Genomic DNA, 27,704 nt, shown 5'->3' on the forward strand with positions numbered 1-27,704 from the left:
CAAATACTTAAAAAACTAACATTAATTGACTCTCAATAAGCATGTTTATGTAATTGTAAAATTTGAAATAAATCATAAAAAAAAATAAGATCAAATAATTCTAACTAAGCAAGTTTATATAATTGTTTTTTATACATTTGTTTTTGTATTTTTCCGTTTATAAAACTGAACTGATTTGCACTTTTTAGCATCACAGACAATACATATATTTTAAAATGTACTAGAATTATTAAGTTTTATTTGGCTTATGGTCCTGGGCCGCTGTTGTAGGGCGGCCCTGCTGGTTCAGTGGGAGGAGGAGAGTCAGTCAGTCAGGAGGAGGACGGGAGTCCCAGCGGCAGTTTGGGAGAACCAAGGCGGGGGGAAAAGTGCGTCCAAACCGGGAGAAGTCACACGGAGGTGTCCGCCATGAGTTGGGGAACGGAGCTCTGGGTGAGTTTTCAACTCTTTAGGCAGCTGTTTCCCGGCTCGGCTGTTCTCGTGTGAGACTCCGGACGGGAGTTTTTAATTTATTTTATTTTAATTTTTTCTTTCGGGACGTCGAGTGGAAGAAAGGTGCCGCGGTTCAGGACCAGCTTTGTGTGGAAGGCAGCGCTGTTAGCCGGCGATGCTAACGCTAAAGCTAATCCACCTTAACGGCTGTGACAGCGGCGCGGAACAATAGGCAGCCCGGTCCTCGCGCACGGGGTCCGGGGCACCGGGCCGGAAGCGGGGAGGCTCTGCCTCCACTGTTCGGTGGCTAGTTGACTTAAATTACACCCGCGTTGCTGAGTGCTATTGTTCATATGTGTGTGAGAGAAGTTAAGTTGTATTTTTTACGGTGTTTTTGAGTCACACCCATCCTCCTCAGGCTCCTTTTAAAATTAACCCCAATTAAGCTCCTTCTTCTTCTTCGTCTCTTTGTCTTCACTTCAGCGTCACATGACTGAACGTATGTCAAAAACAGCAATGGGTTATTTTAACACACAATTTTATGTTCTGTACAGTTAAATCATGACTTCCAGTGAGGAAGTCATGATGGACTCTCAGTCTCAATTGGAAGTGCTGTTGCGTAATGTTAGTATTTGTTCAGAGTGTATTATTATTTGTGGTGTATATTTTTGGGGTGTTGGCCCATCTCGATGTGTGAAACCAGAGAGGCAACCAGCAGCATCCCCCCTCTCTTAGATGAGGAGGAGCAGGAGGAGGAGGAGGGGATACTTGTTGTCCCAGAGATGATTCTCCTCCATCTGATCGCTGTGTTTATTATCTGGTATCTGAAATAGGCTCATTTTTTGCTTGCTCAGCCCCCACATGTAACATGACCATGCTGCGGCGGACAAAGAGATAAAAGTTTGCTTGTGTGAAATTCAAAAGCGGTGTGAAAGGAGTTTGGTTTGTTGTGGGGTTCATTTTTCTCCCCATTCATGTTTTCTGTCCAGTTTCAACCAATCTAGCCCAGTGTCATGGAATAATTTTCTGTATTCTTATTAAAGTCTTGCTAAAACGGGAAATTTGTCATGATAACAAGTTTTGCTGAACGATAAATTGTCACAGAAGTGATTGCCATAAACAATATTGATCATTTTCAAGTAATACAATGGTAATGGTAACAGAAAGACATCTAAAATATCCAAAATAAATAAACAAAACAGTAAATAAAATTAATTATGAAGTCTCTATAAACAAAATTGTCCCTCAAAAAAGGACAATTGTGAGACCAATGAACCAATCTGAATACTTTTATCATCCAGTTTTTTGTAGAAAGAGAGAAAAAGCAATAAATCATGCAAACAGAAATTAAGTACACAGGTTTTTGTCCTTTTTTAACCACATTTTGTCTCTTACCTTGGTCTTATTTTAAATTAATAGGGAGTAGGACCACAAATACCCAGCAATATTCACTAAAATAAAGACTTGGACTCATCCATTCATTAAAGACTGCAAAATACAACATTTGTTTTGAAAGCTGGAGTCATTTTCTAATAAAATGTAGAGAATGTGTGAAAAGAAACAACATTTTTGGAAAAAAAAAGGAAAAATGCTTGCTTTTCTATTAAAAATATTTCATGTTTAAAAATTGCTGCAAATTTAAAAGTAAAAGTATATAGAAATACCCAAATGTTTGTATTTGTAATTGGACAAAAAGGTGCTTTGAATTTGGTCAATTTGGCCCAAATGACCAAAAGTCGTACCGGATCGTTTGCTTAGGTAAAAACATGGATAGAGATTGGCTATAGTTGGAGTTTTCTCCATCTATATATAGTATACCATACTATACCATATATTGTAATTTAGCCATATAAATGATAAATAGCTAAATAAAAGAAAACATCTGGCAGTTTCCTTGATGAAGGAAGTCATTTTTTAAATGGGTGGCAGGCTAATCCACGTTTACGCATCATAATCACTGCGCATCAAAGGAAATGCGCTTGGTGTGTTAAATTTAATAGAGACAGGTTTTTGTTTTGATGTATAGCATTAAATGGAAAAAATAATTTCAGATTTTCAAAATTCAACCAGCAGATGATGGATCCTGTCTAGGAAAATCTAGACGGTGGATTGGTGCTTCAACCTGTTTCAACAATTTACTTTAATCTTCATATTCAATGTAAATGCGTATGGTTAGCATAGAAAACATAATAAAAACATATTTTTAGATCTGAAATCAAAAGACACTGTTGAATATGTTTGTTCTTGAAAAGGTAGAGGTGCTGAATGGATGAAGGATTAATTCATTTTTTTCCATTTTTCCTTTTTATGTTTTTCCTTTTTCTTCTTTTTTGCTTTTTTATTAATTTATTATTTTTATGGTTGTAATTTAATTTAGCTCAGAAAAGCAAATATTCTACTTTAAACTGGGAAACATCATCTTCTGCATTGAGAGGTATTACTTTAAACTTAACTCTCTTTAATTCATGCACCATAATTACATTACTTCTTCTTTGCTTAAGAGGATAAAGGATAAACAGAATTCAATTAAAGTCACTCCAGTTAATTCCAACACAATACAATATGTAGCCTGATTCAGATCCAATTCAACACAATATTAATTATTGTTTTTATAATTAATGTCAGTCATATAATACCAGTTGGTAAAAACCCATTAAGTTTAAGCTCAGTTTGTGTCAAGTCACTGATTTTTCAGAAATCCCTCATCCTCAGAAGGATGTTGCTTTAATAGAACAAGACTTTAACCGTTGCTTGTTCGCTGTGTGTGATGTCAATGAAACATCCGTCCAAATAACAATATATAATAATCAAGTATTAGTAATTTATCGCTGCATCATGTCTTTTCCTCCAGCCTTGCAGCAAAGCAACCTGCCTCTCACCAGCTATAGTGGAAATGTAATCCCTGAATGATTGGATTAATGTGCGAGCTGTCCGTGGTTAGATTAAGGATTAAATGTAAATTATGTAAATCTGCTGATTGGTCAGTGAGATGCTCAGATTACTGCAGACTGAATCTCATTTATGAAACCAACTGATTTCAGATTCTGGTGTTAATTCTTACTAAAAGTTAATATAATGTGACTGGATATTTAGTCCTGCTGATCAACCTTAGCCAACCCATAATAGAGCCACTTTGACTGTTCCAACATCATAATATGGTAAAAAAAAAAATACCTAGAGATTTGAAATGCTACTGCTGAGATTTGTAATTATCATATTGATTATAGTTAACCTACATTTCTCTAACTTTTGTTTCATTGCATTTTTTGAGTTTAAGCTTCTCAGTCGCTGATATTTACGTCTGGTTTAGAGACCAAAGGCGGTTAAAGACCGTCCAACTATTTAAAATATATAATACACCTTCAGAGAACGCTTTACGTGAATTCAATTCAATTAACAAATACTTTATTTATCCTAAAGGGAAAGTAAATGTTCTCGTAACTGATATCATGTAAGTATCTTCAGAGTTGTTGTGGATGGCAATGCTGTTGGCAGCAACACCATCAGTTGTTGGTAAGCACTGCTGATCCGTTTTATTTGCTTTTGCTGCTCCTCTTTAAGTCTCTACCTGGCCGTATCGTTAGAGAGATGTTGGAGTAGGGGATAAGATATTTTCCCATTGTGGTTGATTGTAGTTTGAATTTCCTCCTCCTTTCTCTGCTTTTTGGTCCTTATTGCGATACTGAAAACACAGATGTTGTGATTAGGCCTGTTGCAATAAGCAATAAATCAATTAATCACATGATAAATAAATTAAAATCAGCTCAATAATTTCCATTTTCATTATTTTTTGTTTTTCTCTTTTCTCTCTTTCTACTAAAACTGAATGATTTTAGTCTTCAGTCTGGTGTTTTGGTCTCAACCAGCTTCTTTTTTCAAAGATAGAGACTTTATAATTCATTTTTATCGTTGTTTTGTTTATTTTTGGATATTTAAAATTTCTTCCACTTCCAGTGTTAAATGTTCATTTTAAATCTTGTTGATATTTGAGAATGTTTGTCAAAGTAACAGTATTATTGTTTATCGCAGCAATTTATCATCCAGTAGAATTAGTTTTTGTGACCAGCCTAGCGGTAGCATCTCTGTCAAGTGTCTCGGTGCTGTTTGGTTTAGCTTTTGCTTTGTGCTTTGGCTCCTGCTCATCCTTACAAAGCAAGTGAGGAACATCCTATTACTGCGCTGGCTTCCTGCCCCAACACACACACACACACACACACACACACACACACACACACACACACACACACACACACACACACACACACACACACACACACACACACACACACACGTGTGTGTGTGTAGAGTAGGAAGTGTTTCTGAATTGGAGCTGTGTCTGTGTTTTGTGTGTGCGTTAGAGCCAGGATGCCGGCCTGCTGTGCTCAGGTCTGTCTGAGCGACTCGAGCTTGAGCCCAGCAGGACGGAGCGGTCAGAACCGGCTGAAGGACAACGGGCTGACAGGCGGTCGTCCATGTTGGCCGGCCAAACTGAAAGACAAGGATAAGGGGATGGAGACTTAGACGGTGGTGTGGAAAGGTCAATCTCTACATGGTTTTAAGATTTCAGAGTGAAAGCTGTGAAATGAAAAGGATTGACCGACTCAGATCAGCGGTTTGGACGCTGATGGTGTGGATTTGGAGTTCCTGAAAGTGTCCAGTGTTGCTGTTTCTCCTGCTTCAGTCGGGAGCATTGTTTGCATTCTCTGCCTCACATTCAGACTTGCACAAAGGTGCTTGTTATTCGTGCTCCTGTTTGTGATATTTATAGCTTGCAGACTCCATGTCTGGACGCAGACAGCAGTCTAGGATCTCTGGGGCTCTTGGGTTGCTTTGACTACCATCCACAAATTTACAACATAAAATACCAAATAACAAAATTATTCTGAAATTTAACTGTCGGAGAACATGAGTTTAGTTAAAAATGATTTTTCACATGTCAAGTTATAGCCACAAATTTCAGTGGTTTATATGAGAGGGGGGTCCAAAGTGCGGCCCGGGGGCCATTTGTCGCTCTTGGGATAATTTTGTGTGGGCCCTGACTGCAGTTCAAGAAAAGTACAGATTCTTTGTGTAATTAAGATCAGATTTCTTCTTAGACCAATACCAGACCTTCCAATACAAAGACCAAGATCAGATCCATCAAGACCAAACCTACCAAACCTGGACCTTCAAAGGCTGTTTGTTGAAAATATGACTACTATCTCAAAAAAGTCAATTACTCAACCAAAACTATTGGTATTAAACTAATAATTGTCATCATAACCTTATATTTAAGTTATTAAATGCAGGCAAACATCGATACATAATCTCTACACTGAATTCATCAGCTTTTTTTGGACTTGATAGATAATAATACAAAATCAATAAGAGGTTAATAAATATGTGCCATATCAGGCATGGAGAGCTAGACCAGCTCCAGACCCTCCATCCCTTCACTGCCCTCCCTCCCATTGCCAATTATTGACCAGGAGTCTTCTGGTGTTTCAGCCCAACTCAGCACAGTCCTGAAAATATGAAACGGGGCAAACCCCAAACCTCGGCTTGTTGTTTCTTCTGATTTATGAATCCATGGAAGTCGTGGTTCTTTGGAGGTTGGCTTCTGTTGGATGAAGCAGCAGGCTTGTCCCTCGCAGGCCCCAGCGGGTGAGAAAACAAGTCATGCTGAAGCTGAGGGCGCTGGCCTGGACATGACAAGCTGTTAGACTCAGTCCAGCCAAGCTTGTCAACACGTTGTCTGTGTGCAGGGGGTGGGGAGTGTTTTCGTAGGTGTGAGGAAGGAAGCATGATGTTTTCAGATCAAGATGTGTGACGGCAATGGGTGAAGCCCACGCCGGCCCTTATGAGAGGGTGGATGTCTTTCCTAATTAGAAAATGTCCTAGCAGGAGAGTCAGACTCGAAGATGGAGGGGAGGGACGGATGGGAGGACGTTTAGTAATGGGAGATGCGCAGGGATATCTTCGTTTGGTCGGGGGAGGTGAGTTGATGAAGCCTGAGAGATGAGCCGCGTTTAGACAAAATGGATTATATGAAACTTTAATGATCCCACTGGACATTTGTGGTAACGTGATACGTTGTGATTGAATGGGATGTCAGTCAGAGCAGATGAAAATTAATTTGGCTAAAGGGATCTTTTTGTGATCTTCTACATCCTCAGTCTGAAAGCTTTCCTGTGTCAAAAATTATTTATATTTTATTTAATAATCTTCTGAAACAAAATAAAAATCCCTAAAAGTGAATCAGTTAGCAAAAAGGACTGTATGCACTATTAATTTATACTATTGTGCGATATATCGGCACCAATATTAGCATCAGCCGATATTAGTAATTTTTTTAATATATTGGTATCGGTTTAATAAATAAAACTGTGTCGATATGAACAATCAATATTTATTTTTTACCTGTTTTTGATGTTTTTTTCCCCCATAGGTGTTAAAATGGTGGTGAAATACAGTATGTATAATATTGGTAATATAACAATATTAATATTGAATATCGATATCAGCCCAAGTTTTTGTATTGGTGCATCCTGACTATTTTATAAAATAAAATCAATGCAAAATGCATAAATCAAGTTATTTAAAGGACTTTATGGAGGCCTTGAGTTCAAATAGTTTTTGTTATTGACATTACATGAAGCTCTACTGGTTCAGAGTTAACCTGAATCCTTCGGTGTCATGCTTGACTGGTTTGAGTCTTACATGAAGAACATGGACTTAATGTTTCATCTAAGCTGACTGAAGTCACCCGTGGGGTACCTCAGGGGTCCACCTTGGGGTCCCTTTTATTTAATATCTACTTATCCCTGATAGCGCAAATTATATAGCTGTAATGTGCAACAGCTCTACATTACAATGTCAGTGTGTCACAACGAACTGATGCAGAGAACAAAATAATGTGTGGATGTGCCTTTAATTTGAATTAATATAAACAAATCTCAAGAAATAATCGAACTCTGATTCAAACCCAAAAAGGTCGATCTACAAACCTTGGCCTCAGTTCGGTTGAAGTGAACTCTAAGTGGATCTGAGACCGCTCTAAAAACAGGAAGTTGATTACAGCACAGTGCATTCTGGGTAAATACAATCAAAACAAACACGTGTCTTGCACTAGCGGGAGAAATGGCTTGTGGTCTTTAGCTAAAGACAAAGAGAAATCCTACAACCGTTAAGATCTGACGCTACTCCATCTTTGTTTATATTTTGTGAGGAAGTTGCACTCAGTGCAGTGCCCCCACAAGTGAGGAGGGGAACAGTTTTTTCAGAGGGTTTTGCACATTTCATACAGTGCAGTGAAAAAGAAAATCAAACCAGATGAAAATGTAATGAATGTTGCAGCTTTGGTTCCCCATCAAACCGAGTCTACTGGACAATCAGGTGTGAAAACAGCTGATTTCACACCTGAAATCAGCTAGGCATTTAGGCTGCATCCAGCCAGCCTAACTGAACCCTTATTTTTTCTCACCTTGAGATGAAGGTAAATGGATTGATAAGTTCAAGGCTAAAATGAATAATAGAGATTAGCTTATTTTTAAAATGAAATTTCCTGCTAAAGGACTGGTGCTTGCATCCATTATGTGAACAAAGAGCCTTCTTCATCTCTGCATTTCTTCCAAATGTTTCCCCAGTGTTTCTGCCGTTCCTCCCCCTCTTCCTTCCTCTCATCTTCCTGCTGCGTCCCTCTGGACTCTTTCACAGCTGCATCCAGCCAGCCAGCTGTTCAACAGTCTAGTTCCTCTTGGATCCAGACGCAGACCCACCTGTAGGGCCTCTAAAACCAGTGACCTGGAGTCAACCCGTCTAAATAGGTCGCTGCACGTTATCCGACCTGACTTTTTGGAGACTGTAACTCCTGACATTAGCACTTTTCTTTGTTGTTGAAGGATCAGTGGTTTGCTTTGGGTCACTGTTCGTAGAGAACTTGGAGGATTTGATTTTCCAAAGCTTTTTAGAGACTATATTTGTGATACTTTTTCTTCATGCCAGACTCAGAGCTCATGTTTGGTTATAAATAAATCTAATCTCTTGTTGCACAACAAGTGTTAGTAGTATTTTCTTTCCAGGAAATAAAAAAATGAGTCACAATAGACAGAAACTGTTCCAGGCCTCTGAGTTATGACTCCGCTAGTCGTAAGGATTTGTTCAAAGCAGCAGCTGCGTTTAGTGCTGTCCTGCCTTCGTGAGTCAGTCTGTCAACTGTTTGTTAGTCAGTAACTTTGTCAGGCAGTGGATAAAAAATAAGCGTTGGACCATGTGGAGAACTGGTGGAATTTTTTAGAGTTTTCAGAGTTTTAGAGTGCCGATCCCGTCATTAAACCAAACCTCTGCTGGATGGTTGTATGTGATCAGACACGTCTTGTGTAACACAGACAGTAGCAGGGATTTCCATCAGGTTACCGCCAACAGGAAACAGTTGCCAGCTTGGTGTGTCTGGAGAAAGGGAATACTTTGCTGTTCCATCAGACATAGTGATTTCAGTCATTATTCCCAGCCAAACATAAACACTGGGAATTTATATTAACCCAAGACTGCATGTTTTAGTCAATGCTGGTTTGTGGTTAATGGAAAGGAGCAAATTACACCTAAATATCAGTGTGTTTCAATTTATTCAATCCTGTATTCAATACATCCAAGTACACAAGTTTGTAATAAGCATACCTAAGCTCATTTATTATTTTAAAGGAAAAACACACATTTAAGGAGTTGCTAAAGATTGTCCTCAGCTGCATCGTCTTTTGTAACGCACTCTATTGGTCGTTCAATCAATCAATCATGTTTATCTGTGTCGCACATTTCAGAAACAAGGCAAAAATGCAAATTCATAGAACACAGTCAAAATGTGAAAATGTACATTTTGCCAAGTGTTGCCATTACACATCAAAACGTTGGTCAATGTTTCAGTTATTATGGTTCAAAAGCAACTCTAAAAAGGTGGAACTCAGTGTTTCAGCTGTTTTGCAGTTTTCTGGAAGTTTGTTGCAGTTTTGTGGTGCATAGAAGCTGCTTCTCCATGTTTGGTTCTGGTTCTTGGGGTGCTTCATTCGATGTTTCTACCTTCACCTGTGATCGTGAACTCTTGGTAGTGACCTGAAGATCGATATTACAGATACAAGTGGATGAAATTAGTTTGCTTGAAGCATTCTGGCTGCATCCCAATCCAGAGAAGGACCCAGGACACGGTGGAGGGACTAAAGTCTCTTCTCCATTGCCAAGTCTCTCGGATTGGGGAAGAACTGATTATAACCACAGCATAAATTTTGAATTCCTCTTGCATCATCTCTGGATGGTTTATGAAGACGCCGTAAAGGAAGGCATCCTCAGGTTTTACTACAGTTTTAAATGTTATGCAAGGGTCATCTAAGTTGGTGAAGGAATAACTGACGTCTGGACTGAAAATGATTTATAATTGCTAGTGCACCTGAAAGTAACACCATAAAACAATATACCTTCAGTTGGCATGCATTGCCATTTTAAATTGGCTACTGCACAGGGATATTGAGCTTCCTTATTGGAAATGCTTGGGAAATTGCATCTGGAACTAGAAATCTCTTCATCCTTTGTCACGAGTGATGCATACAGACGAGCATTGTTGTTTTATAGCCAGATGGGATTAAAAGCCTTTAACCTCGTCTTGAAGCACCAGACTTGTTTCACGGACATCTGATTCTGCAATCATGTGCATCGACTGTAGCGTCTGTTACTTGCAGTAGCAGTTTCAGTTTATGGCACAGATACTTGATGTCCTCGGGCCGATGTCCTTTGGTTGTTTTGTGCTAAACACATCAGCTGCCGGCTAAACCTGCTGCTGATGTTATCGCCTTCATGGATCGGTTTTACTGGAAGAACCTTACAGGAGCCTCTGAACTACCACTAGTACCTGACTGAGAGAGTTACACAATTACAGTGTCATAACTTCTATGTAGGCTTCAGTAATGATTTCTCTCTCGGTCATGTGACTGTCCTTTTACACAGAGTAATGCGGGACTCCCTGGAGTTGGTAAACCAGAAGAAGAAGCTTCTTTCAATCAAAACAATGTGTTATCCTGTCTAATTTAATGTGGCTATCTTGTTGTACGTTTCAGTTTGATGATAAAACTGCAGATAATCTTTAAGGTGGATATATTCTGTTAAATCCTCCCTTTTCCCATTTAAGTCATTCGTTTTGCTCCACAGGCCCCTTTTTTACCCTCATTCTGAGGTGTGTCTGAGAGCAACTCGGCAACTTGGACATTTTTGTGGTTTGCTAGCAGCTAGCGCTAGCAACAAGAACATCACTGTATGCATATGGATCATTTGTTCCCCAACAAAATGGCATAAATAACTGCAAACTGTTTAATTTAATAGTATTATTCAAAACACACCATACTGCTATCTCTTCAAGGCACTAAAAGGTAGCACACCATGCTAACATAAGCTAGTAGCATGCTAACGCTAGCAAGACAATGGCCAGTGAATTAATGTCTAAAATACTGTTTGTCATTTTAGCGTTAGTAGCAGTTTACCGCTTTGCTGCGTCCGTCGTTTCCATCGGCAGAAGGAACTGACGCTTCATTTAGGCAAAATCTTTCAGGAAATTCTTCTTTATAAAGAAGCGATTAGTGAAGCACTCAAACTTTCCCCGGTTGTGGGTACATTTCCCCCCCCAAAAATACTGTAATACTATTTAACTAGACTCTTTGAAGAGTTTCTGATGCCGGTGGACGGTGTAATGAATTGTCTGTATTATTCACACAAAGACCCATAGCAACAATCAGCCCTCTATTAACGTTAGCATCCTTCAGTTTGGACTACAAAATCGCCTTGAGAAATAAAAATGGCGGATTCATAAGCCAGAAATTCATGACCTTGTTTAGCAGTTCTGCAGCAAAAACTGTGACATGATAGGAGAACCATCATGGACTATAAGTTACTATAATAAACAATAATATTGTTGTTTTGAGACCTTTTTCAAGTAATATGATGATAATAATAATGCAAGAACACATTCTCAGAGATCAATAAACTACAATTCTAGTAAATATTTAGCACTAGAACTGGAAGACATTTTTAATATCCAAAATAAATTAACAAAACAACTGAAATGAATTATGAAGTCTCTGTAAACAAAATAATCCTTCAATAAAAGGGCTAGTTGAGATCAAAACACCAGACTGAAAACTTTTATCATCCAGTTTTTGGTAAAAAGAGAGAAAAACAATAAATCATGCAAATGGAAATCATTGACTTTGTTTTAATTTCCAATGCGATTAATTGATTTGTTGGTTATTGCAACAGAACTACACAGTCTTTGTCCTTTTTTTAAACAATTTTTTTCCTATTTTGCTTTTATTTGAAATTAATGGGAAGCAGGACCATAAATACACAGCGACATTTACTGACATAAAGACTTGGGTGCATCCATTCATTAAAGCTAGAAAATAAACAACATTTATGGAAAAGAGAAAAATGAAAAAGCATTCAAATGTAAATTATTGAGCTCGTTTTATTTTATTATCTGATTAATTGATTGATTACTTATTGCCACAGGCCTGTGTAATAGTTCAAAAGTAGAGAAAAACTGAACCGATTGAAAAATATAACAGAATACAAAGATATTAATTAAATTATATTATATATTAATTAAAGATACGCCAGAGACGGAAAGTACGCAACATAATATATTTAAAGGCTAAAAAAAGTTAGAGTGAGGTAGAGAAAGCAGCAAGTGGCTAAAAGTTGATTATTTCCAACATTGTTGAGGTGTTTAAAATCATATTAAGAGGGAAATGAGCCACTCTGGCCTCCACTACTGCAGCAGGCATGTGTCTGCCGCATGATTACCAACCATTAGCTCTTCGCTTCTCTTTGTTCATAATTGCAGCTCTGTTCTCTGTTTGTGCTCCAGCCCTCTTATGTGGTTCCCCTCTGCACCATGTTTTATTATGATCTTTTTATTTAAGGGTTTCCCAGCACACAGGATGAAATAATGAATTAGAAAGGCTTTTACTGTCCCAGACCCTTAAATAGATTGACCTGTGCTCCTTTTGGCCTTGCAGAGGCCACGTTTCATATGGTTGTTTTTGTTGTAGCTAGAATAGAAACTTTATGTTAGAATGTTAATAAAATGTACCAAATAAAATTTTCAGGTTTTTTTTAACGACTAGTTTTACTTAAATAAACCATAATTTACCATTTGTTTTTGCATCCAATGAGTATTATGTTCATAAACAAATAAGTAGAGATGCGCCGATCTGGGATTATTGATCTCTGATTTTATAGAGGACCAATTTTAGCCTATCTGAATTTCCCCTAAAGCTCCATAAATGACAACTTTCAAAATAGTTTATTTTTTGAACAAATTGAAAATGTGACTCTTTTTCAAAGCTCAAATTTGATTCATTATGAGTTACATGAAACACGTTTAGAGACGTAGTTTGCTATTGATAGTATTAAAAACTCTGCCGATGCAGCCATATGCATCCGGTTTTCTTGTAACAGTAAGATGTTTCTCTTCCATTAGCACATTTAGCAGTGAGTACATGAAGTTGATTGACGGCGATAAGACCCGCCTCCTGTTTCTGATTGGTTGTTTCGGTGCATTTCTTCAGACCACCATAATAACTCCAGGAGGAAGTGGAGGAGATCGATTTTTTTCACAGATTATCTGTCTGATAACAAACTGTCACAACATGGTGATAATTTGAACAAAAACAAACAAAAAAACATTTTTTAATAAAACTTTGTTCAGCTTTATTAGTGTGGCAGCTCCTGGCGCCCCGGAGGAGAAGCCGCCCTGGGCAGCTGCCCACTTTGCCCTTTATGACTAAATTAAACAAGAATTTGTTTTTAAGCTTTTTTTAAGCTGTTTACTGTAGGGGTGCTCAAGGTGCAGCTCGGGGGCCATTTATGGCCCTTGAAATGATTTATGTTGGGCCCCCTGACCACAAACCAAAAAACTGTAAAAATTCAGCCAAATTTTGATGAAAATTTGGAAATAGTTTTTCTTTTTGATAAAGCAACAGTCCAAAAGCCATTTTTATGTTTTGACTCTAAGAATTTATAAAATTCATAAAAATGTTGTTTATTATCAAACAAGTAAAACTGGAAAAAAGGGGAAAAAAAACTGAGAAAACAAATTTTTTCACTTTTAATTTAATTAATTTTGTGGTAGCTTAAATTTGTCTCCAGGGCAAAATGTGTGGACACCACAAGTTTACCATACGAGTTGATTTAGGAAGCAGCATTGTGTTCATAAACAAAGGGTGAGGTGCGTTTTTCTGCCCTGGGTTTGTACGTGTATCTGTGGGAAACTCTGGATTTTGTCAGGAATTTTCTACGTTTCATTACCATAGATAGAGATTTGCAGATGGGTCAAGTGTAACTAGGACAACAGCGTTGGAGAAAACAATGTGAATTCATTGTAAATTCATGCAACAACAGTTTTTCCCAGGCTTTTTATTTGGACCGGTGAAGTTTCAGGGCCTCATAAAACTCCTGAACTCACAGTTCATGGAGGATTGGGCGTAACCAAGGCAACGCCGTCATGGCCGACAGATTATAGCTGTTGTTACAGTACAGACAGAAAACATCAGGTAGACACAGGATGGTGAGACATGCTGGGTGTTTTCTGTTTTCTTGTGGGTGAGATATGACGATATTTGTCTGGATTAATCTGGGTAAACGGTTTCAGGCAGGACAGCAGATCCACACAGGAACCCACTTATGGTCATTTATGATCTAACCCACTTTGTGAACTTCTTTTGTTCAACTCATCAGCGATTAGCAAACACGGCTTGGACTGAACTCATTTTAGACCCCCCATGGTTCACTTGACTTATTAAAGGCTGGATATTTTCATTATTATATTCCAATCACGTGGTGCCATATAGCAGTAAAGTTTCTTGTTTTAATGAGAACATTTCTCTAACAAGATGAGTTTTATACCTTAATACGACGTTAAAACGAGAAACATTCTCGTCAGAATGTTAAAACGAGAAAGTTTCTCATAACGAAAAACTTCTTGATATAGCGAGAAAGTCTCCCATTTTAAGAATGAAGTTTCTCGTTCCAAAAAGTCAAGTTTTATTATAACGAGAAACTTTTGTAACTTTCTTTTAGCAAGAAATTTCTCGTTACACTGAAATGTTCTCATTTTAATAAGGTTTCTCATCAGCAAGGTAAAATAATAATCATATCTATGTTCTTGTAAAAAGAAATGGTCCTAATCCTACATCTTTAAGCTCATGGAAACGGTGATTAAAATAAAAGCCACTTTTCCAAAAAATATTCTGTAGTTTCTTTTTTTTAGTAAAAAGAAAAGAACAAGAAAGAAAGAATCAATTAAATTTGGAAATCGAATTCGAAACGAAAAAATGTGAGATTTTATTTTGAAGCCATATCATCCGGCTCTTAGTGTAACATTTCCTGAGGTTATGCTCATGTTTTAGATGCGTTTCCATAACATCTGATCTACATGTGAAACATGGAAACATTACACCTTTAGTTCCCCGTAGAGGCTGATTTTATTGAGTTTTTGGGTCAGCATCCTGAAGCTGCAACACGTTTTTATTTAAATGTGTGATGAGATTCAGGTCATGGTTCGTTCAAATGAGAAGTGCACTGAATGTCGTGTTCTCCAAACATTATGGCAGAAGGTCTAAGGTCACCAAGCTCCAGTGAAACGACATGAAGAAACAAATTTAAAACCACTGTGCAAACTATTCAACTTTCTGTGTAAAGACATTTAAAGCTGATTAGCCGCAGCTGTAATTCCTGGTGGAAAAACTGAAAGTTTTTCATTAATCTGGTTTAATTTTAGGGAGCAGATGTTGGATCACAATAACAAATTTTACTGGACAATATATTATTGTTATTAAAATGTACAATAATATTGTTGTTCTGAGACCATTTTTGAGTTATATATTAAAATGGTATAATAATGCCCTCACAAAAACCACAAACTTTCATTTAGTAAAGAACGTTTAACACTGGAAGACATTTTAATATCCGCAATAAAACATGACAACCATAACAATAAAACGGAGAAAAAACAACCTAAACCATGAATAAAATGGATAAAATTGGATTATTACTCTAAGCAAAATTAAAATCTAATAATCAAAATGGAAATTTATTGAGCTCATTTTAATTTATCATGTAATTAATTGAATAATTGATTATTGCAACAGGCTTGCTCAGCTTACATCATGGCTGTCAATCAGTTTATTATGGTATTATTTGTGTAATACGCGTATGTATGAGATGTTCTGCATTTAGAGTAGACGTATTTATGTTTTCTTTTTCTCAATTTAATACATTTCTTGTCTGATTACCCATAATCCACCACTCTAGCCGCGGTGAGCGCGGCCTGAAAAGGTGTCGCAGTCATCAGACCTTGTTCTGAAGAATGGAGGCGGGATAAATGAAGGATCCTGTGGTTTTCCTTTTGTTTGTTTTTCTGAATGAATGAATGAATGAATGAATGATCTGTGTTGTGACGACGCGGCTCAGAGGCTGGATGGTCAGATGCAGTAATTACCACTTCCTGCTCTTTCATTTTGGACACACACAGGAAACCCTGAGGTTAACACTGCAGCCGCTGAACCGGTTTAATCTGTATTTACTGCTCTATGACTGATTTTTAAATGTTTTACATTTAATTAAGAAATGCTCATCCCTGCATGACAGAACAGGTGAAAGAGTTGATGATAAATCTGATCCTGAGATGTTCAAACACTTTCTGGTTATCAGTGAGTTTCAGAATATTAGAGATGTGTAATTCATGCAGAATTATCTATAATAATAATAATTTCTGTCTCAAATTATTTAAAAAAATATATATATCTACAAATATGAAATATCTGAAGTTATTTATAAAAATATTTAGATCTAAAAATATATATACATCTCCAATTACTTATAAAAATATATAGCTCCAGTTATTTATAAACATACATCTACAAATATTTATAAAAAACCCCACAGTTATGAATAGCTATATAAATAAATTAATATTATTTTCTTGCTTTTAGCTGAAAAGTCAGTAACTTTAAAACTCTAAGCCGATAATTGCCTGGAGTCTCAGGAGTATCTGGAACATCTGGGGGTTTTTCCCTGCACTGTTCTTTCTGCCACCTGCAACATTTTAACTGTTTTATTTAATCGTTTTATTTAGTAGATCTATTTGGTGCTGAGCGCATAAAACATTAGGAAAACATTAAGATGGGGTAGAAATTTTAAGTATTTATGTGAAATGCTTAACCTGCAAAAGAAGAAGCGTGAGCAACAGACAAAACAATGAGAGCAGACACAGTAATTAAAGCTGCATTTAGCTAAAGCCTGAGCAACGCCACACCCTGCAGCAGCCATTATGCCGTCATTAATCAGTCAAAACAAAAGCTGCATCTTTTTTCTTTTATGTGCAACATTATAGAAAATACTTTTCCTGTTTAGGATCTTTGTCCTCGCACTGCAAAAATACTAAATCATACCGAGGATTTTTGTTTAGTTTCTAGTGAAAATATTTTAGTACACCTGAATTGAGACAAAACTAATAAATAATTTTTAATGAAGAAATAGGAGCTTGTTTTACGTAAATAATTCCTTAATATTGATGAAAACGTTCCAATTCCACTGGCAGATTATTTCACTCATGGGAAAATGTCTTTAACTACTATGTTTTCATGAATATTAAGGAATTATTTACTTAAATGAAGCTCTCATTTCTTGCTTAAAAGTTACTTGTAAGTTAGTTTTGTCTTATTTAAAGTGAACTAACATATTTGCTTTAAAAGCTAGACCAAAAACACTTGTGTTTTTGTAATGTAAACACCATAAAATGAGATGATTCCAGTTAATTTGTTCTCCACTCAGAAAACCTGCAGCTGTTCTGATTCCTCCTGTTAAAACATTTCATTTATCACCTAAAAAGATAACTAATCTCCTCTGCATCACGTTCTCTGACTCTCTGAAGGTTCAGGCGGCCATTTTTTTTCTCTCTCCCCATCTCGTCTAACTTGTCTGTCAGGCTGCATGGGAGGCATCAGCAGAGCAATACAATAGAAAAGATCTGGTTGCTATGAAACTTGATTAGCAGCTCAGCTCAGGTGTGTTTTTTCCACTAGTGGGATATAAATAAATCCTGGATGGCCTCCAGTCCAACCCTGACATCTTGGAATGGATTCCAGTAAATTTCAGTTACATCACCGTACTTTTGTTTTGGTTGATTTTGTTTTTTGTAACTTTTCAGGCCTCAACATGCTGGTTAAGAGGATTTAAAAGAGTCTGGTTAAATGTTGTGTTATTCTGTAAATTATGTGTGAAACGCATCGTAAAAGACGCATGTGTCAGCAAAAGCTCTGTGTTACTTCAGACGAGGTCAAAGGGCGGCTGTTGCTAATTTATGCCTTTACTGTAGTGATAAAGAAGAGAGGAAGTGACATTTTTATTTACTTCCTGGTGAAGTTTATGTGATATTAGGAAGCCGGAGCTGCAGAACAGAGCTGCTGAGTCAAAGAAATGACAATAATTTATTATTAGAGAGGAAATAATGTTCTTTATTATTACAGAATAAACTGTAGGTGTTGTTCAGTGTCTGTGGTTTAATATTTAACTGACCCATCTCTGGCTGGTGACTTCTGATTGCTCTTATCTACACTTATTAAAGATTATTCTGCTGCTAAAAATATTTCTGAAATCCAAGATAGTTATTTAAAACATCCAGCTCTGATGGGTATCAATGAGTAAAAGTTTTTCCTGTTTATACAGCACAAAGTGTTTTACAAGATAAACACAGGAGTCGGCCAGTATCACATTCCAGCTTTATTGCAAAAAGGAATAATAAATGATAAGTACACAATTATATGAAAAATTGGCTCATTTCAGTAAATATTATTTTCTTTACTAAACTGTAACAAAACCCTAAAACAATTTTTTTCACTAATAAGCTTTCTAAATTGGTTTTTCATGTTTCTGTGTCAATTGTGACATTTTTGTATACATTTAATTCTCCCATATTTTCCCTAAAACTGCCTCAGTGCTGCCCCCTTTGGGTTGAATGGTGGCTACTGCGGGTGAATTTTCCTATTGGCTACAGTGGTACATCACACAGCCTCTTGTTTTTGGGGATTTGAACCCTTGACTTTCTGACTGGAAGGTAGCAGTGCAGCCCTCGCCCAAATCAACTTGCCCATAATCAAATTTATTAAATATGACTCTAGATTTAAAGAGAAAAGATGAAACCAAGAAATTTGTTTGATATTGGAAGTTTAAAAATGTCTCACCGTGTTTTAGGCCTGGATGATAATGTCTGAAACACGTATCACGATAGTAGCGTTTCATATCAGTCGATGTGGATAATTATTAATTTTTGTTTTAACACAGACCTTTCCTGTCTTATCCACAACTTTCACTCCACGCCGTTGTTTAATTGTTTTTAAGCAGTTATGATGCAAAAACTTAAACTGCTGCTGCGCAAGTTACCTAACAGGTTGTTGCTAGGGAACCAAATAATGAGTTGCTAGGTAACCAAAGAAGGAGTGAGTCAGTTGATTCCACCAACCTGGCCTAGGTAGCTGTGAGAAAGCTGAAGCCTTTCCTCTGCCTTCATTTCCCATAATGCTGTGCGGTTCTGGATCGGAGTTCAGTCAATATTCTATTAAATATTGAATATTTACTACATAGTTATTGATTTATTGTCCAACTCCACTGAGGTTTGAGTTTGCCTTTGACATCCAAAGCCCTGTCATGGTAACAAATTTTGCTGGATGATAAATTGTCCCAGAAGTTATGGCGGTAAGCGATAATATCGGTGTTTTGAGACCATTTTCAAGTAATATAATGCAAGAACACATTCTTAAGATTAATAAACTAACAAACATTTAACACTGCAACTGGAAGACATTTCAAATATCCAAAATAAGTGAACAAAACAACAAATAAAATGGATACCATGGATACTACAGTCTTCAAAAGGTGTAGTTGAGACCAAAAGCACCTGACTGAAAACTTTTATCGTCCTGTGTTTGGTATAAATAAAAAAACAATCAGGAAAATGAAAATTATTGAGCTTGTTTTAATTTATGATACAACTGATTTATTTCTTATTGTGATAGGCTTTGACATTTATATTTTAGCAATGTTTTTTTCTCTCCTTTTGTCTCTTCAGGCTTTTGTCAGGTTTTACCCAGAGCTGTATGTTTCTGGGTTTATGTTTCCCCTGCTGTCGGGGATTGAAAATGTTTGACTCTCAGAGCCATAAAAGGAGTAGAAATAAATCTATGAACAAATATGCAGCAGATTTTTAATTGAGGATCCAGTAGTTTCAGCTAAAACTGTCTGTGGACGCAAACTTTAATCAACAAATGGTGGCAGTTTTTCTGAAGAACTGCGCAGCTTTTGGAAAACCATTAAACTGTTTAGAACTGAGTGGAAAAGTAAACAATAACAGACTGCATAACAAAACCTCGGCAGTTACATAAGAGGAAGAAACTCCCGTTTCTTTCGCTCAGAGGAACAGTTTGAACTGATTGAAAGCAAATGTCTGCCTTCGTTTCACAATGGGAGGAACATTTCACAGGAACTCACGGGGCTCCAGTGCAGCACAGATAACCAAAACAAATGTCTCCAGAAGAGACGAAGAGAGCTCCATCACACCAAAACTTTGGAATTAGGACTAATGTTAATCCCTGAGGTTGGCTTGTCGGCCAGATTTTTGGACGTTTGCTGCCGCAGGGTTAAAAAAAAGGAAACAGGCAAATCAAATATCCACTGGAATGTGCGTGTGCTCACAGGTTGGAGATAAAACAGTGCAAACAGCTCGTTAAATAAAAGACAACATTTGGCAGAGTTCAGGTTCAGAAGAGGGTTAGGGCCTCTGGAAAAAATGTTTTTTTACTTTATGAGAAGGTTAAAATCAGAATTTCGAGACAAAAGTTAAAATTTTGAGATTAAAGTCAGAAATCTGAGAAAAAAAATCTGAATTTTGAGAAAAAAATGAGAATTTAGAGGAAAAATTTGAACTTTGAGACAAAAATCGGAATTCCAAGGACACAGTCAGATTTTCAGAGAAAAAGTCAAAACTTTTTAGAAAAAAACCCAGAATTTTGAAATTGGTCAGAAATTTGAGTAAAAAAAAGAAAATCTGAATTTTGAGATTAAAATCCTTTTTCCACTCACCTGCATGAAACCCATTTGGATAATTAAAACGTCTCTCGTCCACTAATGCTAATTTGGTCATAGTCTAATGTCAAAAAGTCACAATAAATGTGGGTAACCGTGGCAACCGGTGACAGCTTAAAGGGCGGCCGGCTCTTTCTGCAGCCGAGTTGCGAGTTTACAAACAAATAATCCCTGAATATCTTAGACCTCTGGAGAAAACGGTGATGATAAATGCTTAAATGTTTAGCATCCAGCACACAACAGCAAAACAAAGGCCGTCTCGGCTCCCCACCTTCACATTCTTCAAATAGAGAGCAGCGTCTTTAGGGAGGCCTGTGTGTGTGTTTGTTGTTGAGTCGGATCAGACACACGGTAAACACACACAGGGTGCAGACGGAGCCCGGGGGTCTGCAGCCCGATGCCAGGCTGACATTTCCTGCAGTGTGAATCAGATTCTGCTCTCCTCTGCCTCTCTGAGTAATCAGCTGCTAGTATTAGCAGAATTAGCTCTGCTAATTAATTGTGTTTTTCCTGTGCAACGCTCACAGATTAACGCTGTATGGAAAACTGATGGAATTTGCTTATGAGGATTTTTTCAGTTTCTTCTTCTGGACTCTAAGTGACTCATTTGTTCCCAGATTGCGATGTGAGTGAATCACAGCAGAGATGGGGTGAAAAAGTGGAGCTTTCAGCCTTTCAGGTGTCAAATCTCAGGGGTGAAAAATGTCTGACAGTTCAAGTTTGTGTCAAGGCTGATAAAATGTTGCTCAAGGTCCTTAAACTCCACTTCTTCCTTTTATGTCTTTTAAAATACTCCAAGTGTTAAATTACGCATTAGAAGTTCCACTCGTTTTCTTTTTTACCAATTTTACTTTCATTTTAGTCTTTTTAAGTGATTTATAACTTAACAAATAGCTGAACTTATTATATTTTAGTGACGTTTCTACAGCATAGTCTCCCCTTTAGTCATTTATATTTTGCTCATTAATCAGCTTTACTGCAGTGACAACATGGAGTGCATTTCCACATAGTCATTTTTGATAAATATCCACAGTTGGAAATGTATTTATTCAGAACCATCTTTCTTAATCCATTTTTAGGTTTTCAAAGAGAGAAAAACATGGATATATCACAAAATATTTTTTTTAAAAAGCACAAAATTTCCAGTCTGATTTTGAGAAGGAAAGTGGATTTGAAAGCATTACAGGTACTTTTTGGTTGGTATGCTTCGATTGCAGCTTTCTGACCGATCGCTGACCTTTAAAAACTGATCTTCTAATTCCGATTTTGGCCAATTCTGATTTATTTTGTCTGAAATCTGAAATTTTGTTGCTAAATATAGTAAGAAAGTCATGAGAAAGAAACGTGCGGCGAGCGGGGCAAACAGTCAAACGTCTCTGACAGCAGAGCAGAAATGAACAGTGGTTGATTTTTAGACCTTTGCTGATTTAGATAAGATCTGCTTCACATGTAAGTGTTGGCGTCAATAAATAGCGTGAACTGTAGTCACCCCAAATTAGAGACTTTGTTTCTATATTTAGCAACTTTTAAAACAAAAAAAAAAAAATTTATCAGCCAAATTCAGAGTCTACAAGTTGAGTTTTTTTTAAAGAAAAGTGCAATTAATGCACCTGTAAATAAAACAGCACCTCAGCATCACAAAAAATAAAAAATCTCATTGATGGGTTTATTTTTTATGGACGTTATGATTTTTCAGAATCAGGATTTTCCTAAGAAAGACCCTGATGAAAACAGAGCCACATGTTAGTGCAGTTTCTCTTCTAGTGATATTAACAATACATGCAATATAGATATTTCTTTACATTTTTTCTTCTTTATTTTTACAGAACAGTCTTGTAGACCGTGTTTCAGCCAGCTGACTGGCAGGACACAGGATAAACTGTGCTAATTTGATGTTGATCTATTAGAGAATAAATCAAAATTCCTACAAAATTGATTGACAAGTTATCAAAGTGCTGCTTCAGTCTGTGCCAACAATAAAAACTTAAACTATTGCTAAGCTTGTCGCAATTACAAATGTTGCTGATGATAAATTGTCCCAGAAGTTATCGCGATAAACGATAATATTGTTGTCAGATTGTTTTCAAGCATTATAATGGTAATAATGCAAAAATGCACTGTCAAATATATATTAAAAAATTTACTCTAATGAACATTTAACAATGGAACTGGACGACATTTTAAATATCCAAAATAAACAAACAAAACAACAAATAAAATGAATTAAAAGTCTAAACAAAACACCAAACTGAAGAGGTTATCATCCAGCTTTTGGCAGAAGAAGAGAAAAATGATTAATCATGCAAATGGAAATGATTGGGCTAGTTTGGATTTATTATACATGTTTTACATTCTGTAGTGGGGCTAAAAGTGGCCAACATATTCTCTCTGACCGTCTGAAATAAAGTCACTTCTATCATCTATTATTCAGTTTAATCGAGTCAATTCAATTTAAAAGTCCTAAAGGGAAATTAAATCATCATGATGAACTTCTGTTGTGAGCAAATGAATTAACTAACTAACTAAAAGTGAAAGTAGTCAGTGTGATTGAAACAGAACTAAATAAAATCTTCAGCACCATCTTCATCCGCTTGTTGCTAACAGATTCCAGTTTTCATCTCCATTTTTGTCCCTGCGGACGGAGAGAACAGGAGCCTGGAGACGCAGCCAAAAACTACAGCATGAGCTCATAGTCTATCACTTATTCATAGCCCCGTCACACAGGCTGATGCAATCGCCGCCTTGCAGCTAACAGGAGGCCGACGAGCCGGAGAGATGCTCCAGACATGAGCAAGACGGCTAAAACAAACCCAGAGTAAACCTCAAAGCTCACAGCTGTGATTCAGAGCGAGACTCTCAGTATGAGCTAACTGCTGCTTAACGTCTTAGTCAAACCTCCTTTTTCTGCTTTTTTTCCCTTTTTGAACAAAAAATGTGCAGGATTTTAAGGAGGCCGGTGGAGGGTTTTTATTTCACAGTTCAGACTTGCTGGGGTCGCTTTGTTTGTCCGGGTTCAATAATTAGTCAGCGTTTTGTTCAGCCGGTGGCTGCTGCAGGCAGCAGACATGATTATATCCTCTGCTTTTGATTCAGTTTCATTTTGTGCTGTAGTTCAACTGAAATATGACCCTCCTGTTAGTCACTGGTTGAATTAACGTTGAGATTCACAATAAGCAATGAATCAATTAATAATGTGATCAATTAAAACCAGCTCAATAATTTCCATTTGCATGGTTTATTATTTCTCTCTTTCTACCAAAACCTGGATGATAAAAGTTTTCAGTCTGGTGTTTTGATCTCAACTGACGTTTTTGAAGGATACTTTTGTTTACAGACTTCATAATTCATTTTATTTGTTGTTTCATTTAAAATATCTTCCAGTTCCAGTGTTAAATGTTCATTTGAATATAAAGTTTATTGATCTTGGATTATTATTATAATCCAAGAACTTGAAAATGGCCTCAAAACAGCAATATTATCGTTTATTGTGATACCTTCTGGGACAATTTATCGTCAAACAAATTTCTTGTGAGAGAACTGATGAATGACTTAACTAAATTGTGGTTTAGTGTATGTTGATGGAGGAAAGGCAGGTCTCTGTCATGTTCAGCCATCTTGTTTTCTGTTATATTCTATGTGTTCCATTAATTTAAAGGGGCAGAATTATATAAAATTTACTTTTTTATAGCTTTACATCATCTTATAATGTTTTCCCTCATCAAAAGCAAACCTGTAGTGTTGCTTTGATTTTTTTTTTCATCTTTGAGAAATCCTTTAATCTCCATGGCAACCATTCAGCTGCACTAAAGGCCTGTTTGGCTCTAGCTCCGCCTTTAAGGCAAAGCTCCTCCCACACTGAGCTCCTTCAGACTAGCCAGCAGCAATTAGCAAACACCTGGTGGAGCTGCTGAGCTCATTATTCTTGATTACTTGATTATAACACAATCAGGTAGCTATGAGACCATCAGTTGTTGTAAAAATATCAATTAAAATCACTAGGTTAGCAAAATAGCTCAGGAAAAAAACAACTTTGGTTTCATCTATTAAACCTTCCTGTTATCAGCTTGGAGTCTCACTCTCTGTCTGCCTGAATGAACAGTTTGTTCTTCTCCTGATTTTATTTTTTAGATACCCATTTTACACAGTAAATATTGTATAATATTGTAAGATTTTTGTAGTTTTTCAGCCTGGTGTTATTGTACGCATGGAGCTGTAAGTACAGGTTCAAACAACAGACTAGAATATGAGATTCTTGTATTTTGTATAAATGTTTTTAACAGAATAAATGTATCTTGAACCTCCATAAGAAACCATTTGTCTGCACACTAGCAAAAATTAATGTTTAATTGTGTTAATTAGGCACAAAAATATATGCATAACAAATGGTTTCTAAAATGTGATTTCTTAAACCAACACATGTGGCTGTTTTCTAAAACACATGTAAAGTGTGTGTGTGTGTGTGTTTTTCTTTTCTTTTGTTCTTTCTTTTAATTTTCTGTCTTGTTTGTTCTTTATTTCAGGACCAGTTTGAGAATCTGGACAAACACACTCAGTGGGGGATTGACTTCCTTGAGCGCTATGCAAAGTTCGTTAAGGAGAGGCTGGACATAGAGCAGAACTATGCCAAGCAGCTACGGTACGTGCACGCACGCACGCATGCACGCACGCACGCACACACACACACACACACACACACACACACACCCCACACACAAACACTGACAGACACAAATATAACCATATTGACATAGAACGTTATATAAATCCTTGTATTACTGTTGTCAGATTCAAAAATATATTTTTACCTGTATGTCTTGCAATCATGCCTGAAATTTTAGCCATTTTTCTCTCTACCAATGCTTAAAAAGTCCAAGGGTATCACATTTCACTGATTTAATTAAAAAAATACTGAGACAGTAGCTGCGTTCTGGAGATGTAGGTATTATTAATTTAGTGCAGTGTGCAAAAGTGAAAAATAACGCAGAAAAACCGTTGAAGCATAACTCAAAACCACTCGTATTCTTTTTTTCTCGCTCTCTGCGTTAGCTGTGCTACACACAGACTCGTTGCCATAGCAACCGCTAACGTATCAGAATTCAACACCAGAAAACACTCAGACATTTCCCACACAAAGAACAAAACATTCAGTCCGTTACAGGTTTAGGTTTTCAGACTTGATGTTTATTTTGCGATAAGTGATCGCTGTAGTAGATTAGCTACCGCTGCTATTAGCTAATCTAACACAGCGCTGGTTGCTTAGCTAATTTAAACACCTGCTCTATTGATTATCTATCAGAGTTGGTGTTCAGGTTGCCTTTTTTGTATCGATCTATTTTTTTTTTTAACTGAACCGAAACACACAGAATTCCACAGCACATCTACATGTTAAGGTTGTCATAGTCAAGCTAGCATAGCTGACCTATTTCCCTCTCTCGTGCTACTTTTTGATTAAAGTTGTTTCCTGACCTTGTTATCTAGCTGTCATTATGTTGACAATTAGTAGCAAAGCACTGGATCCCTTTTCATTTTAATATTTAAACATTAGGGTAACAACTTAACGGCTAAAACCAATGCTAGTCATTGTTAGCGGGCAGCTTTTTTTGCCCCACAGCAGGAAGCTGGCGGTGGGATCTTGCATGTGAGACGTCACACTTCAATGTGTCGACATATTGATGTTGAGGATATTGAAATAAAGAATGAAAATGCCTGTTTATGTTTCTTTGTTACCAAACTGGTAGAAACCTCTTTAAGAATCAAGTAGGGAACTACAGAATGTGTATCTCAGTCTGTTTCTGTTGCTTTTTTCTTTTTACTGATAACAGCTCTCACACTCATGCATCTGCAGCTCTGCGTAAACATGTAGCACAGCCCACCTTTAGCCGTGCTCCAGTTAATTAATTCAAACTGCAGGAGCCTCAGGGAAACGACCGGCGAAGACTTTGATGTTTAAATCTTTGATTCCTCTCTAATGCTTGGATCCTTTCTTGCTGAGTGTGGCTGTCTCTCCTCTCGTTTATGTGTGTGTCAGTCTGACTTTCAGCATTTCTGTACCTGCAGGATTAAAATTTCAGACAGTGCCTTAAGCTTTTATGTTTCCCTCTTTGCCTTGTAGGAATCTGGTGAAGAAATACTGTCCAAAACGTTCAAAAGATGAAGAGCCAAGGTGAGGACGTCGTTTAGTTTTAATCCTTTACTCGATGCTTTCGGATGCCTGTGGACTGGAGCAACGGAAAACCCTGCTGGAATCTTGATGAATAATTTGACTGGTCATTTAAAAAAGCGTGTTTGATGTGGCTGCTCACATCCCGTCTGCAAAATTACCAAACAATGCAATTCGTCACATAAACAGCAGGAATGTAGAAGGGTTTGTGGAGGTCAGAGGAGATCTTTCTGTCCCCTTTAACCACATGAAGCTTCTACATTTATATTATTACAGCTTCCTTAAAGTTGGGAAAGACTCAGAAATTACATTTTTATGAGGAAAAAACTTAAATTCTTGTTTCATTTGTTTGGAAGTTTTTGTTTTTTTCCAACAAACAGCTGCTTAGCCACTTTTTTTGAAATTAGATCATGGAAATGATCTATGGTTCAATGTAGAGAAAGGTTTTACTCTTATTTATACTTATTTTAATACATTATGAATGAAAGTTAATTGTTCATGAAGGTTTGAATGAGCAGGAAATGAGGATTATTGAAAAGAAAAATTCATTTTTAATATTTTGAAAATATTTTCAAAATAAGATAAACCAGAGATTCATCAATTGAGATTTTTATGGCTGATTATCTACATATAAGTGAAAAATCTGCCATTGGAACTGGTACGTTTTTTTTATTATCCATCTTTGAGATTTATTGACTGAAAACAAGCTTATTTATCTTTCTCAGAAGTTACTTTTAAGTGTTTTTGTTTAATTTCTAGTGTAAATATCTTATTATACAAGAATTAAGATAAAAAGTAACTTAAAAGTAACTTCTCAGCAGGATAAATTGGATTGTTTTCAGTCAACAATTCCTGAATAAAGATACACAGTACTGGTTCCACTGGCAGACTTGTCTCACTTAAAACAGTAAAAATGTCTCATAAGTGGAAATAATCTGCCTGTGGAATTAGTACTTTT

General features: G+C 36.8%; 1 protein-coding gene across 3 annotated transcripts in view; it reads left to right on the forward strand.

The window, feature by feature from the left end:
- Positions 1 to 296: 296 nt before the first annotated feature.
- fnbp1l (formin binding protein 1 like) overlaps positions 297 to 27,704 on the forward strand; it is a 47,203-nt gene continuing 19,795 nt past the window's right edge. For 2 of the 3 annotated variants that reach the window (XM_023339310.1, XM_023339308.1), the window contains exons 1-3: positions 6,295 to 6,407; positions 25,107 to 25,222; positions 26,699 to 26,749. In XM_023339310.1, the coding sequence (XP_023195078.1) occupies positions 6,375 to 6,407; positions 25,107 to 25,222; positions 26,699 to 26,749 (200 nt within the window). In that variant the 5' untranslated portion in view covers positions 6,295 to 6,374. Of the gene's footprint in view, positions 433 to 6,294; positions 6,408 to 25,106; positions 25,223 to 26,698; positions 26,750 to 27,704 lie in introns of those variants that run through there. The other variant, XM_023339309.1, reaches the window with a different exon arrangement.

This window comes from Xiphophorus maculatus, chromosome 9, assembly GCF_002775205.1.
Source record: "Xiphophorus maculatus strain JP 163 A chromosome 9, X_maculatus-5.0-male, whole genome shotgun sequence".
Taxonomy (NCBI): Eukaryota; Metazoa; Chordata; class Actinopteri; order Cyprinodontiformes; family Poeciliidae; genus Xiphophorus; species Xiphophorus maculatus.